General features: G+C 40.6%; 2 protein-coding genes across 2 annotated transcripts in view; one reads left to right on the top strand and one right to left on the bottom strand.

Annotated features, from left to right (window-relative positions):
• Window positions 1-16,408, top strand: part of Ance-3 — a 379,862-nt gene that overhangs the window by 29,464 nt on the left and 333,990 nt on the right. The window lies entirely within an intron of this gene.
• Vajk1 lies at window positions 9,895-15,277 on the bottom strand. Its single transcript, XM_065223157.1, has 2 exons — window positions 15,228-15,277; window positions 9,895-11,205 (listed from the first exon to the last, which is right to left on the bottom strand). The coding sequence occupies exons 1-2, from the start codon at window positions 15,237-15,239 to the stop codon at window positions 10,141-10,143; spliced, it is 1,077 nt and encodes a 358-aa protein (XP_065079229.1). The 5' UTR covers window positions 15,240-15,277; the 3' UTR covers window positions 9,895-10,140.

Here is a 16,408-nt window from a genome sequence, read left to right as displayed (position 1 = left end):
CTTCGGAGAACATCATTAAACTTCAGAGAAATATGCAGAGTTTTAGAGAAGTTCGCAAGGATGTTTTTTTTCGTAGACATTTAGAAAAATTTGCAGAACTTCAGGAAAATTCGTAGAGTTTCAGAGAAGTTCGTAGATCTTCATATAAATTTGTATAACTTCAGGGAGGTTCGTTAATCTTCAAAGGAATTTTAAGAATTTTTGGGAAGTTTGAGAATCATTATATACATTTTCAGAGCTGCAGGGAAGTCCGTATACCTTTAAAGATATTTGAAGGAAAGTTCATAGGCAAGATTGAAGAAGTTTACAGAACTTCTATGAAAATTGCGGAATTTCAGAGAAGCTGGCAGGGAAGTTTATAGATATTCAGAGAAATTTTAGGAACTTCAGGGAAATTCATACGACTTCAGAGAAATTTGAAGAACTTCAGGGAAGTCCGATAATCTTCAGGCAAATTTTCAGAACTTCAGGGAAATTCTCAGATTTCAGATAAAATTGCTGAACGTCAGGAAAGTTCATATGCAAGTTCGTAGAACTTCAGATAAATTAGTAGAACTTAAGAGAAGGCCATAGGGAAGGTAGTAGGTCTTCTGAGAAACTTTAGGGTAGTCTGTGAATTTTCAAAGAAATTTGACGAACTTCAGGGAAGTTTGTATCTCGAGAGAAGTTGGCAGAACTTCACTGCCCATAAATGAATATCTGTCCTATCCGGGAAACAGCAAGCCGACAAAAACCCTGTTGAAAATTTATGTATCCTTAGACTAGGTCAACCAAGTTTTGGTATTTTTCACCATATTCTCCTTTCAAAGGTAAGGGAGCACATGAGTTTGCTGGTCGAAAGATCATATATGATTACCTTTGTATGGGTCCCCTCACATTGCTCAATCCCAGGCAATGAGAAGACAGACTCTCTCGGAAAGGTGGGCGCACAACAAGGCGAGATTTATGATAGCAGAATAACAGATGATGATTTTTGCCCATTAGTACGTCAGAACTCTATTCTAAGTTGGCAAAACGATTGAACAAGTAATTCTCTTCGGCGGTGGTTACATTCCATTACTCCAAATGTTTCTTCGAGAGCGTGGTTCAAAGGTCTGGATGTAAGTTGGGGATTTATTCGCGTGATGTCAAGACTTTTGTCCAACCACTACTCACTAGACGCACATCTCTACAGAATAAACCTCGTTGACAGCAATATATGTAGGTGCAGAACCGGTTATGATGCCATCGATCACACAGTTTGGCATTGCCCGGGTAATGACGCCTCCAGAGCACGACTATTGGATACAGTAGTGGCCCGAGGTATACAACCCTTCCGTGAAGTAAGAGATGTATTGGGAACCCGTGATCTTCCCTACATGCAGGAAGCGATCTACGAATTCCTTTTTTTGTCTCATGTTAGAGTTTGATGTGACCATCCCCTCCTTTCCAAACAATTCCCAGCCATTGTACTCAGTTTTATTATTCTCCTGTTTCTGTACTACTTGCCCCTGCCCAGCCAGTATTTGGTCAAACATTCGAGAGTAGTATCTGAAGGAGGCTTCAGAAAACAGTTTCCTACCTAGCTCCTTCCAATCGAAATTGTTATCCATTAACCTCGAGCCCGCCACGAGTAATTGGCACCCAATACTAACCTAGATTTACTGCTGTTTAAGACGTAGGAAGGAATGTAACTTTGATCCAAATATTCCTTTGCAAAACAAAGATGATGTTAATTATGCTCTTGAATCTCTGATTACTTCTATAGATGAAGCAAGAACTGCCTCAGTACCAAAATACGTGGTTAAATTCGATTCAATTAAAATAGACGATGATCTTCAGCTCTTGACCCGTCTGAAAAATGTCCGTAGGAGGCAATATCAAAGAACACGCGATCATGCCATGAAAGTTATGTGGCGAGATTTGCAAAAACAAATTAAAAAGCGATTCTCTGTCCAGAGGAAAAAAAAACTTTTGTTAATAATGTTACGAAATTAGACCCAAGTTCCAAACCCTTTTGGAAGCTCTCAAAAATTTTGAAAAAAAAAACTCAATAGCCTATTCCAGTGCTTAAAGAAGGTGATAAACTGTTGATCACAAATTAAAAAAAAAAGCTCAGAAACTTGCTAAACAATTCGAGAATTCCCATAATTTCAGTTATGAGAATAATTTTTTTATTTCATAATGAGAATAAGGTTGCTCGGGATTATCGGAATATTTTCATTCAGGAAATTTTTTTGATGATCCGTGGGGAACTGATTTGGATAAAATAAGATCTATAACTAATTTTTTTTAAATGTGAAAGCTCCAGGTGATGATGGAATCTTCTATATCCTCATGAGTTATAGTGAGTCTCAGAATTTCATGAAAATTGGTATAGTTCTTCCTTATCAAAACATATTAGACTCGTATTTTTTATTCCGCCATTAAGGTGACCATTTCCGTGTTAGGGTGGTCTGAAAAATATATTTTTTTCAAAAATGCCTTTTTTCAAATAATTTATAACTTCTGAACCTATTGACCGATTTTTACGATTGACCCTTCAAATGAAAGATGTTTTAATGCTATTTTAAGAAAAATTATTAAACACTCAGAGATATTTGATTTTGTAGGAAAAAAAAACGTTACAAATGCTTTTTCTTGATTTTCACTGCTTCTTAGTTTAGTATGTTTAATTGAAAGATCATTTAATTTTACATTAGCATTAGCAGAATTCAGCATATCCAGGTTCTCCTTCATCCCAGACTACGTCGACGTACAGCTCCACTGTTTCGCTGACGCCTCCGATCTTGCGTACGGAGCCTGCTTATATGTGCGTTCCATGGATCAACAGGGCAACGTACGCATTGAGCTTTTGTCCTCGAAATCTCGGGTCGCTCCCTTAAAACGATTGACGATCCCGAGATTAGAACTATGCGCAGCTAGAGAAGCTGCGCATCTATATCAGACTGTTATTGGGGCCCTCGCACTAGATAGAGTGCAGGCATTTTACTGATCGGAATCAACTGTTGTTCTGCATTGGTTGAAAGCTCCGCCAAATTCGTGGAAAACCTTCATCGCAAACCGTGTTTCGATTATACAAACAACCACCTATGGACACCCATGGCTACATGTATCCGGTAAGGAGAATCCCGCAGATCTGGTTTCACGTGGAAAGACCATTGAGGATTTCTTGGAAAGTGATCGTTGGAAGCACGGACCGTCATGGTTGAAGTTGGCGCCGAAAGAATGGCTGACGGAATGTCCTGGATCCGTACCTGAAGAAGTAGATCTGGAACCCCGAGTCGTCGTTCAAGCAACCGCTGCCTCGAAAGAACCCAACATCTTCTTCATTCTTCGATCTTCTTTTCTACCGTTAGTCAGAATAGTCGCATTATGCTTACGGTTTGCTGCCAACTGCCGAAAATCCACCCAAAGAAACACTTCGTTATTTTTGAGTGTCCATGAGATAAACTCTGCAAAAATGGCCCTCGTGCGGCTGGTTCAAGAAGAATGTTTCTTGGAAGAAATCAAATCCTTGAAAAGGCGCTATCAAGTTCCACATAAATCACCGTTAAAGCTTTTATGTCCTTTCCTAGACAAGGGTGGCATTATCAGAGTTGGCGGACGACTACGACACTCGCTGGAGAACTATGCGACAATGCATCCAGCGGTATTACCAACATCACATGTCTTCACTCGCCTACTCATCGAATACTATCATTTTCAAACCCACCACGGAGGACATCAAGCTACGCTCGCTGCTACAAGGCAGGAATTCTGGCCAATTCATGGCAAAAGAGTCAGTTCTGTACTTCGAATGTGCCATTGGTGCTTCCGGTCGAGCCCCACATCGATTGAACAACCGATGGGACAGCTTCCATCTACGCGAGTACGCCCAGCTCGGCCGTTTATCATAACTGGCGTGGACTTTTGTGGACCCTTCTATTTAAAGCCCCCTCACCGTCGAGCAGCCCCACCGAAATGTTACATTGCAGTTTTCATATGCTTTACGACCAAAGCGATAGACCTGGAACTAGTCATGGACCTGTCAACTGCTGGATTCTTATTTGCACTTCGCCTTCACCTTCCATCGCAGATCCATTCAGATAACGCTACAAATTTCCAAAGCTCCAAGCACGAATTGTACGAGCTGTACAAGAGCATCAACAGCAAAGCTGCCCAACAAGCTATTGGATCTGAAATGTCACAGCAAGGAATATCCTGGCATTTAATTCCACCCCGTGCCCCCAATTTCGGTGGCTTGTGGGAGATTGCAGTACGCTCCGCCAAAAGCTGCCTGAAATGGAAGTCGGTATGAACCAATTGAGTCATGAAAACTTCTGCACCCTGCTCGTATAAATATCGGTCGCCCTTAACTCTAGACCTCTAGCCCCATTATCAGACAACCCTAGAGACCTACAAATAATGACGAGGTCGAAGAAAAATAAGTAAAACATAAAGCATTTATTTTCTTTAATTACAATTTCACACATTTTTTCTTCCGTTTGACAATAATATACTTTTCGTTTTGAGGCTTAAAAATATGGAATGACTGTGTCCCCGAAATTTGGTTCACACGTATATAACGGTTTTTTAATTTTCTTTCCATTTTATTGTAATCGGATTTCAAAAAAAAAAACTGATAGTGTATTTTTGAATCTGGCTTAGAAATAGCCCATGAATAAAGTTCTTGGGTCGTTACTATATGAGTACCTTGTCTTTCTTGGTAAAATTATTTAACAGATGTTTCCATTTGGCATATTTTCCTGATAAATGGTAAAATACAAAAGTTTTTCCAATTTTGAAGCCGAATAAAATTCCAGCTAAAGCTTCTAGCAACCATCCAATAAGTTTGCGTTCTTCAATAAGTAAACTTTTTGAAAAGATAATTTTGAATACAATGATGCTACACATCAATATGAACTAAATTTTTGCAGATGAGCAGTTTGGATTTCACCATGGGTATTCAACTACTCATCAACTCTTAAGAGTTAAGAATTTAACGAATTAAACAAATCTGAAGGCTGCTCAACTGGAGTTGCTCTTCTAGACATAGAAAAAAACATTCGACAGTGTTTGGAATGAAGGTTTGATTGCTAAATAAATCAAAAAAAAAAAAATCCACTCTATATTATGAAATTAGTTCAAAATTATTTAACTGTCAGAACTCTGCAGGTAAATTATCAAACTTCCAAATCTGAACGACTACCTGTTATAGCAGGAGTTTCTCAGGATAGCGTTCTTGGGCCAATATTGTATAACATTTTCACTTCAGACCTCCCTGATTTGCCTCAGGGTTGTCACAATTCTTTGTTCGCTGATAACACAGGCATTTCCGCTAAACGAAGAAGTCTTCGTACAAGACTAGAGCTTCATTTTTGAAACCTAGTAGTAGTACCATAGTCACTATGAACGGAGTTCCAATTTCTTGGTCAAGTGAAGTGAAATATCTTGGATTAGTACTTGAGCAAAAAGTAACTTTTAAAGATCACATTGAGGGCAGTCAAGCCGAATGTAATAAATATATAAAATTTTTGTATCCTACTATAAACAGGAAATCCAAGCTTTTCCTGACGAATAAACTTCTAATATTTAAACAAGTTTTTAGACCGGCCATGCTTTACGCTGTGCCAATATGGTCTAGTTGTTGCACTACCAGGAAAAAGCACTTCAAAGGATTCAGAACAAAGTTCTGAAGATGATTTTGAAGTTGCCTCCCTAAAGGGTGATACGGTCAAAATTTGGTCAATATCAACTTGACGTATTTCTTTCAATTTTGCATTTAAAAAACCTGAACACCCCTCATTTTGAAGGTGTGTGTGTGTAGAATGTTGCTCCTATTTTGATTTTGGAATTCACTTTTCAGTTGTCAAAATGCCGTCCAAGCAAGAAGAGCAGCGTATCAAAATTTTGCTCGCGCATCGCGAAAATCCGAGCTACTCGCACGCAAAGTTGGCAAAATCGCTAAAAGTTGCCAAATCAACCGTTACAAATGTAATTAAAGTGTTTGGGGAACGTTTGTCGGCAGCCAGGAAGTCTGGATCGGGGGGAAATCGAAAACCGGAAGCCGCTGAGACGACAAAGAGAGTTGCCGGTAGTTTCAAGCGAAACCCTAACCTCTCTCTCCGAGATGCCGCAAATAAGTTGGGTGTATCGTCTACAACCGTGCATCGAGCCAAAAAACGAGCCGGACTATCGACTTACAAGAAGGTAGTGACTCCAAATCGCGATGATAAACAAAATACGACGGCCAAAGCGCGATCCCGGAGGCTGTACACGACGATGCTGACGAAGTTTGACTGCGTGGTAATGGACGACGAAACCTACGTCAAAGCCGACTACAAGCAGCTTCCGGGACAGGAGTTTTATACGGCAAAAGGAAGGGGAAAGGTAGCAGATGTTTTCAAGCACATGAAACTGTCAAAGTTCGCAAAGAAATATCTGGTTTGGCAAGCCATCTGTACCTGTGGCTTGAAAAGCAGCATTTTCATAGCTTCCGGGACTGTCAACCAAGAAATTTACGTGAAAGAGTGTTTGAATAAACGTCTGCTGCCTTTCCTGAGGAAACACGGTTGTTCCGTACTGTTTTGGCCGGATTTGGCATCTTGCCATTACGGTAAAAAGGCCATGGAGTGGTACGCCACTAACAACGTGCAGGTGGTTCCCAAGGACAAGAACCCTCCCAACACGCCAGAGCTCCGCCCAATTGAGAAATACTGGGCTATTTTCAAGCGGAACCTAAAGAAGACCAAAAAACTGCTAAGGGCGAGCAGCAGTTCAAGGCAAACTGGCTTTCTGCGGCGAAGAAGGTGGACAAGGTGGCTGTACAAAATCTGATGGCAGGGGTCAAGCGTAAGGTCCGGCAATTCGGATTTGGAAAAGCGGAAGCCTAACTAAATATTTTTCCTGAATTTTATACTAATTGAACTTGAAAAAGAAATTTAATTTGATTTTTTAAATAAACGATTTCACCGATTTACACGCGTTTTCGATTGACCAAATTTTGACCGTATCACCCTTTAGTACAGTACTACCGAGGTACATAGAATTTCGAATGTTGAGACTTTCGAACAAATGTCCAACAAAATTATTAATAATTTCAGACAAAAATCACTGCAAACCTCAATTGTAACGATTAATTCCCTTTCCCTAATCTAAGTAAGATAAGATTAAGTTTTAGTTTTTAGTTTTAAGATATCAATTGTTATACTACCATGCAGGTATAGAAAACCTGTTTAAAATACTGAATTGCCAAGGCAGGAGCAATGTAAAATCACTTAGATATATTTCATAACAATTAAGGCTGGTAAGTTACTGTAGAAGCTGGAGCACCTAAAGGTTGAACACGAAAACATCTGGATCATTTAAAACACAGCTAAGGCAATTTTTTGAGTATTTTTTTTTCAAAATTTCACTCAAGAGTGTATTGCATCACAGTAGGCATTGAAACGAAAATCCCGGTCTATCCGTTCTTGGCAGTTTTCGATAAATTTCCTGGGCAGGAATTTTATACCTCGGTTGACCGGAACAGTGCCCCGGAAGAATTTAAAATCAAAAATAAGTCGAAATTCTCTAAAAAGTTTCTTGTATGGCAAGCAATCTGCAGTTGTGGGCTGAACAGTGAAACTTTCGTTACTTCTGGGACCATGAACCAGCAAATTTACGAGGTGGAGTGCCTACGGAAGAGACTACTGCCTGAGACTACTGATATGGATTGCCTATTCTGTCTGAAATTGGCAAGCTTGGACGATTTTTTAGTGTTCAACCTTTAGATTAAAAAGAAATGTAATTTAATTTGAATTAGGAGCAAATAAAAAGTAAAAAAAAAGAAATCCAGAAAAGAGAATTAAAGGTGAAACTGCATTCGCAAACATTCTCTAAGTTCGGTAATGTTTAAGTGGAACCCGAAATACAAGAAATTTACTCGCATGCTTTACTGTTATGAACCAACTAATGTTTGTAAGTTGAACCAACTAATCGTTTGTTAGTTCTTTTTTTGCTGATTGGAGGCCTTGGGACATAATTTAACTTTCAATATATCGTTGTTTAAAACTGGTCCGTACATCTACAAGAGAAAAAATAACACATAAACTGATATCTAAATCCACTTTTCAACACCATAAACACTGACTCAAAAGCACTTGTATCCACTGATCATTGATAACCACTTAATGCTCACAAACTCATCAACAATTGCCAAAAAGTACTTTCCTCCCTGTCGTCGTCCGTCGTCCATCGCCATCGTCCTCATATAAGCCTCTTTAGGCGGCTAATGAGAAGAAGCCCAATCATAACGATTGCACATCACTTGACTTGCCACCACCAGTTAATAGCCCGAAAGTGAGTGCTAGGCGAGAGAGTGCAACGTGTCTCTATCGACCTATAAGGAGCCACTTAGAGGGGGCTGCAACCTAGCTGTCAGTGCTGTTGTTGAAATGAATTATTGCAAGCTCATTTATTGAAATTGCAGCAGTCAGCCAACAGCATGTGCGTGTGTGTGAGAGAGTGTATTATGATGGCTATGATGCAAAGAGAAATAAGAGTGGTGCAACTTTTGTGTTGATCATATCGTGCGCGCGCTCGCTCGCTCGCTTGGCAATAGACCGGTGTAATTACAACGATGATGTGTGACACAAGCGACCGCGTCGCTCGAAGTTTCTTTGCGACCGCCTACCCCCAATAAAGTAAACAAGGAAGCGCTTTTCGCATTTTCGGGCCAACCAGTCAAGATTAGTCCGGTTTCGAAACCTTCGTAATCTCGTTTTACGTGCTCCAATTAGTTCTGCTTGAAGGTCCACTTTTGGAACCGCGCGCTTTCAAACGTAGGCGCGCGCTTACGAAACTGTTGCAGTACAATCATGTTGCGCCACCTAAGACGATTGATCAATAGAGAGCGTATGGTTTAAATGTGGCAATTTTCTTCAATGCTGGCGCCACTTGGCTGGCTCTGTTGTCACGATGACGTTCGGGTTTTTCAACTTTTTTTTTTGCGTAACTTTCACCGCTTGATCTTTCAATGGAAATTATGCAATTTTCACTTTTTTTTTCGATCTGCAGACTTGCTAATGGATTTTCGTTTCGATATCAGCACGAACGTAATCAGAGGACTCATTATACAAAAAAAAAATAAAAACTATTAATGGGTGTTTTTTTTTATCACAATTTTTTATTTCAATTTTTTTGGTTCGTTTTTTTCTTGAATATCTCGCTTGTTTTTATGTAAAAAAAATATAAACAGAACAATTCTCGCAAAAAAGAGTATAGTACACTAGATGAGTGGGGGTGAGGCATGATAACATTTTTGGGCAACATTCCCCGCTAGTAAATTTTTTTCTCGGGAAAACACAAAAAAAGTTTTTAAGGCAACAAAAAAAAAAATTAGGCAGCTCTTGTTTTTTTCCTCTTTGCGCTGGTGTCTTCATCGGTCTTCTTTTCTTGGGGTTAATATATGTACAACAACAATTGTAACAGTTATGTCTTAAATTTTTGTCTCTCTCTTTTCTTCTTTTCTTGGCTTGTTTCACTTATTAAAAATCTATGCAACAACAAAAAAAAAACTGGACTTTTGGTAACTGAGCATTGCAATTATCTGTTTTTTTCTTCTTTTGACTGACTGCGCCTTTGTGTTCTAGTTTAAGGAATTTGATTTATGGAAATTTTCTGGTTCGAACCGAGCCCAGTAGGATGGACGGAAGCACCATGGTTTGAGGTTGGTTGTCTGGCTCGGTTCGAAAAACTAAAATTTCTTACAATCTGAGTGCTGTAGGTTGCGTGCGATCCGCTTTTGGTAACGCCTCCTAATGACGTGTGCTTGACAGGAAGGCAGATGGACCTGTGGAGTTGTTGAGTAGGATCCCCATCGCTGTGGCGAGTAACAGTTCGTTAGCTGCTGGAAGTCTTACCTTGGGGGGGCAGGTCCTCGCTTCAACTGGTATTCGCTCGGTGACAAAAAAAGGGGCACTTCGAGCGGATCGCACGATGCTCATTAAGTGGTGGTCTTCTTGTAGAATGTAGTTTGATCAGTTTCTACATCATCAGTTTCTCAGGCTCTTAGTTGGTAGTAAGGTGTTGGTTTCGCATTTCGCTATTCTTGTTAGTAGTTTTGGGTGTTAGTCGTTTAGAAACTAAGATCACAAGTTTTGCGATATAAATAATGAAATGATGGGGGCTCTTCTTGACTTAGTGATGCTCATGGAATTCGTGATGACCTTCAGACGAACCGAAGTTGTGCTCCTCGTGTTGTTGGTGTTCTTCGTGGTGGACTGGAACATGGACTGGGACCTGGACATGGTATGGGACTGGCTTCTCAACGGTGTACGGCACGTGCTTCTCGATTTCGTATGGGACTGGGCGCTCGACTGGGACCTTGACTGGGTATGGGACTTGCTTCTCTACCGGGTATGGGACTTGCTTCTCAACTGGGTAAGGTTGTGGCACAGGGACCTTGACTGGGACTGGAACTGGCTTATCAACGTGCACGGGTACTGGACGGTCGACTGGGACATGGACTGGGTATGGGACATTCTTGATGACAGTGTATGGGACAGGCTTCTCAACTGGGACTGGCACTGGCTTGTCAACATGAACTGCGACTGGACGGTCAACTGGAACATGGACTGGGTAGTGCACAATCTTCTCAACTGGGTATGGCTTATCGACATGGACTGGAACCTTGACCGGGACATAGACCTTCTTCTCCACTGGGTACGGTGCTGGGACATGGACCTTGACTGGGTAATGGACCTTCTTCTCTACTGGGTATGGGGCTGGCACGTATACCTTGACTGGGACTGGACGGTCAACAGGGACATGGACTGGGTATGGGACCTTCTTTTCAACGGGATAAGGAGCTGGCACATTGTATGGCACCTTGACGATCTCCTTCACCGGGTAGTGAACGGTCTTGTACACTGGATAAGGCTTTGGCACTCCAACCTTGACGGGCACGGGGACGTGTTTCTCCACGGCCACTGGGATGTGCTTCTCCACTGGGTATGGGACCGGAATCTTCTTCACCACAGTCAAGGTCTTCTCCTCGTGGGTCTCGAAGTGCGGGATGTCATGCTTTTCCTCCCAGCCGCCGAAGCTGTGGGTCCAGTCCTGCAGGCCTCGTTTGTCCTGCTTCTTGTCCTCGAGGTTTGCACTTTCGGCCGCCTTGGTGTCATCTACCTTAGCTTCAGCCACTGGTTTCTTTTCATCTTCGGCGGATGCAAGAAGCACCAAGGCAAAAAGACAGACAACTCCCTGCGGTTGGCGCGGCGGGGGTGAGAAAGAGGAAAACAGTGGATTAGTATTTGTGACGGTTGTTTGGGGGAGGGGGGGGGGAGTGGATTTGAGTTTGGATCTGTGGTTCGGTATTAGAATAAGTTCGACCTGCTTGTCGTTGGGTGGTGTGCTGGATCTTGTCACTTTCTTATACTACTTGTTTCATCACATGTTCATCTAGTTGATGTGTGGAGCTGAAAATGCTGCAGATTATTTCTAGATGATGAAATTTGTGCATCAGAACACGTGATAAATGAGGCTTCGCTGGACTTAACCTTTAAGTAAATCGTATAATCATTGCAAGTTTATTAAAGGTAGTCGTTCTACTTGTTCTACATCATTTAATATGGAAGTTGACATGATGCACATCATAATAATGTAAATTTACATGGCCGACATGTAAACTTACATGACAAGTTTGTAAATTTGCATGCTTGAAGCAGTTACATACCTTAAGCTGTAAAATTAGATGAAACATGTCTTTACATGCTCAATTTTTTATCGTTTGTAAAAGATTACGTAGCACGTAATTTTTATTAGTTTTTACTATGTAGGGCTCATTGGTAAGAATTACTTTCACTGGTAAAATTTACTATGGAAATAAATGTCAAATATAGCTACATTAGGGTATACTAAATGAAATCAAATTGGGGTTTGTATTTATGGGAAAATTGCAGTCAAATTTCCATGCACTCAATTGATATTAACCCAATTATCATTCAAATTCAACCTAGTCTAGAAGCAACTTTAGAATATACCAAAGTTTGACATGTTTTTTTTTTCAAATCTGAGGGCTTGGCTTTACATTAGATCAATATTAAAATTGGCATAAGTAGCATTATTTATAAGTCTGTTGAAATAGTATAAGAAGCTCACATATATTTTTCACTGGGAATTAAATAATCTCCAATTAAATCAGGCTTACGAATCTTCATGCATCTCGGAAAAAAACTGAATAGAATCGAGCTTATTTGAATGGAGATTTGTAGAATTTAAATCGCCGCGTAAAATCACGTTCATGCAATTTTGAGCCAATTTTGACGTAAACATCACCACGGTTAACAACTTTTCTTGTAAGAAGCATACAGTATTATCAATATATTTTGGATTTCACGTTAATTTACACGAATTATAGGGTAAATATCCACAAAATCTGGCACCAACAACAGGTGCGCCTTAATCGTTGAAATTTTCGTGATCTTTTGAAATGGCATATACAATCCATACAGAACTAGCAGAATCAAATCCATTTATTACAAGCAACACGGTGATGTAAATTTACACAGCTATGTAAATATTCCCATAACCGGCAATCAAATTTTAATAAATTTATCAAAATGTGAGGACTCTTCGACAATCTCGCCATCTACCGCTCAAGGGAGGAAGCTCGGAGCAAATTTTCTGAGATTTGTTGCAGTTTAACATTGGTTTTTACAACCTCAATGCTGAGATTGTTAGGATCAGTCAAACAACGCGGTAGATCCTTCAATCGGGTTGCTAGTGTGGATCACTATAAATATGTTACCTGATTAAAATCTGAAATAGCTTATTGTAGCTGAATAAGCTACAATACCGCTCTTAATATCTAGGTAGGATCTTCGAAGCAGAAGCAGCCATGCGTCTGAGACTGATCTAAAGCGAGAATTGAAGGTGTTTGCAAGATTGTGTTTGGATTTACATGATCAGTAATTGTGTTACATATTGCGCATTTTTCACCAAACGAGCGAATTAAATTCTGATCGATGATTTTATTTTTTATGTTCTGTGTAATTTTACATAATTATTTATGTAAATCTACACCAGACAGCCACCAAAGCAGCATTACAGGTTTTATCGAGGTTTATAGCATTCTACAAGTGTCAGAACCGTCGTAAAACCAAAATTGTAACCTGGACAGTTTGTGCGCTTATTTTGGGGTGTTTTTGTTTTGTTTTTTCTGCATCAATTATGTTTAGACTCTTCAATAATCGGTCATAATTTTAGCTGCACTGAGAGATTTGTAGGCCAGTTGCAAATTCATCAATTACTATTCACTTTTCCGTGTGTTGAATACTTTCCAAGCTGCTAATCAAACAGATGGTGGTATATTATTTACTTTTGGCTGAATGAGCTTCTATTCAGCTTTTAATGTTTCCGCGTAGGATCTTAAGTAGATTTAGGAACAGCAGAGCAGCTAAGACTGATCTAATGAGTAAGTTGAAAGCAACTCCTAAATTTATTAATTTGTATACCACTCCTCATGAAATATTGGATGCAAGTCGAAGTCCAGAATAAACCTTTTTTGGAAACGTTTTTTAAGCTTATGAGTTTCCAAGCTTCAATCGGTAGAACAACTAACACAATTGTGAAGCTTTCATAAAATTTGGCTGCAAGTTGAAATGATAGATGATGTAAGTTTTTACAAGATCAGTGGTAATTCTCCAATCAGGCTGTTGTTGACATGATCTGCCTTAAAATCGTTTTACCTGGTTAAAAGCTGAACAAGCTTCTTTTAGCTGATTAAGCTAATATTCAGTATTCAATGTTTGACGCGTACGATCTTAGAATCCGAAACAGCAGAGCAGCTGAGACTGCTGATAAATGCGAATTGTATGTAACTTTTCATTCAATATTGCAATCATGTTTATGACCAGAATAAGTTTTCTGTAAAACATAAATAAACTAATTTACTTAAAGCTTCCCATCAAACATTGATGGCTGAATAACGACTTATTAAGGCAAAAATGAGCTTATCGAGTTTAAGAGAAGCTTATTCAGCTTTTATTCAGCTTTTATTCAGCTAATAATGTTTTTTCCTATTATATGTTGCACTACACAAGTTAATGTTAAGTGTAGCATTGAAAAAAAGCTCAGCTAACTTGAAGTTAATGAACCATCAACATTTAAGCAACCCAATGGGTTGCATCAAACATTTCATCAAACATTGCAACCAATTGCAACCAATTTACTAATTTTCACACGATGAATGATGTGCACTTATGGCAATTGAAATCGCACTGAAGATTCCAAAAGTGTTGCTGCAACTGATATGTAACAAATAGTGGTTGCTGAACAGTTGTATCGACTGCATTGGGACACGTTCGCTGTTTTTGTTCGTAAATCTAGCTTTCCGCTAAAAGTCTGATTTCAAATTAAAATCATGAAAAATTGCTTCTTGTCGATTTTCGTCGAGATTTGACGCCTTGGGAAGTTTGTAGTTCAGATCACAATTTGAAAGTTTAGTAACCAATGCTGAACCGCGCACAGTTCTTTGGAGAAGACTTGATGCACTTTAGCCATGAATCGTCACTATGGTCGTTCCAGTTGCATAAACCGTTTCGTATTCCATTGGATAGACTGTGGGCATCCTACTGCATCCAGCGGAGCTTGAAGCCACCAACCCCGAAATAGCACTTCCTTCAGCCGGGGAGTTTTGGTTTTCATCGTCGTTGTTAATCATTCATCAATTCGATTCGCTACGGTGCGCATTGATCGTTTCGAAAACTAAAAACCACATCCGGAAAATCCGAAATGAAATCTCATCACCCGTTGTCCACAAGCGATTGCGCGTCTCGCCAGGTAGTTTGCGTTCGTGTGTTTTCCCCCCGCATACATTCACTTTTCCCATTTATTTTGTTTTCATTTAAATACTTTTCACCACGGTGAATGACCAGCACTAAATTTTCCATTCGGTTGGAGAAATGGAAACTCCTGCACGCTCTCTCTCCCTTTTTCTATGACGGTCGGTTGAAAATGGTAAAAACCACAAAAAACTCGTTTTGTGTAACGTCTCTTGCACCAGTGCACTAAACTGTTCATTTAGGTCGTGCCCAAATCAAAACATCACTTTCAGTTCCAGCGAACGTCCTCTTTATTTCCACCAAAGTCCTTTTGCACACTTCCAGAACACCAACCGCACCAAAGCCGGGCAGCGGCTTGTTCTAACTCTCGAACCAGATCCTCCCCACAAATCGAACAACACTCTCTGTTTTCAAGAAACCGGGTCCGTTGCTGCTGCTTACCAACAATTTCATATTTAATCCGAGTGAAATGAAACTGTGAAACAAGCAAATAGGTACTGATGGTGAGTCTGCCGATGGCTGGAGCTTTTATACCGACAGCCGCTTTCTTGGGGCCCCCTTGGGTCTCTCTTCGGCATTGGCTTAGGCTTTGGATTTTCGCCTCCCCTCCCTCCCCGTTCCTGCCGAATGGGGCTCCGATCGCGAAACCGTCTTCACTGTTGCAGTGCTGCTGATTTGGGCTCGAAAAAGAGTCGCGACGCCACCGCGCCGCGGGAGACGGGGGCTGGGCTGTTGGGTGACGAAGATTTTCCTCGCGATGTGTGTAATCGGTGCCATGTGTAACAGCAGATTTTCTTTGCTCTTGAGTATGAACCACACAATTTCACCTTTGGCCGTTTGTTTGTTGCTGGTGTTGCTCTGGTTGATTTATGCCACTGCAAGTCAGTCGCTGTGAACCTTCGATTCGAACCGGACCGGCTGCTTATCTGCAGGTCGAGATTGGCAGATCGAACTTTTTTTTTCGCCTATTGCATTGTTGCATGACGACCAGGTCCCGGTTGTTGGATTTTCAGCCTGTTTCGGAGTTTCGTTCAACTTTGGTGCAGTTTTGCGATTATAAATTCTATTGTTTTCATTAGTAATGCTCCCGTGAGTTTTCCATTGGTCGAGCCTGTGCCGTGTGCCGTCTTTCTCCGCCACGCGAAAGTCAGCTGATCGTGGATCGGGGAAAATTCGCATTTCGCAATCAACGGCACTGTCGGAGCCGGTGCATGGTGTGTTCGATTTGGGAAGATTTTGTTTTTTTTTGCGGACTAGTGGAATCGGTTGCAGTTAATTAAGTGGAGTTTCATTGAACTAAGGCTTGGATAATGGACTTCGCTGCTGATAGTTTCCCTTGATCTTCGGAGCCAAATCTTTATTGGTTAGCACGATGCAGGTTTCTCTCTGCCGAAAACTTCATGATAGCCCCATTGAACTCTAAACAAACGATTACACTTGTTGATGTGATACCGTAAAATACTGAATACTGGACATTTTTTTTCGTCGATCTTGTTTTCCGTTCTGAGTACGCTACGCTACCGACACCAGAGAGGCAGCTCCCACACCTGGACCCTACTTATCTACCCATCAACTCATGAACCGGGAACCAACGGCTTTACTTCCCTGATAAGAGATGTTAT

Source organism: Ochlerotatus camptorhynchus, unplaced genomic scaffold, assembly GCF_037179485.1.
Source record: "Ochlerotatus camptorhynchus isolate MF236.1 unplaced genomic scaffold, CSIRO-AGI_Acam_v1.1 ptg000017l, whole genome shotgun sequence".
Lineage (NCBI taxonomy): Eukaryota > Metazoa > Arthropoda > Insecta > Diptera > Culicidae > Ochlerotatus > Ochlerotatus camptorhynchus.
Note: the sequence above shows the minus strand (reverse complement) of the source record. Positions and strands in the feature narration are given on the sequence as shown.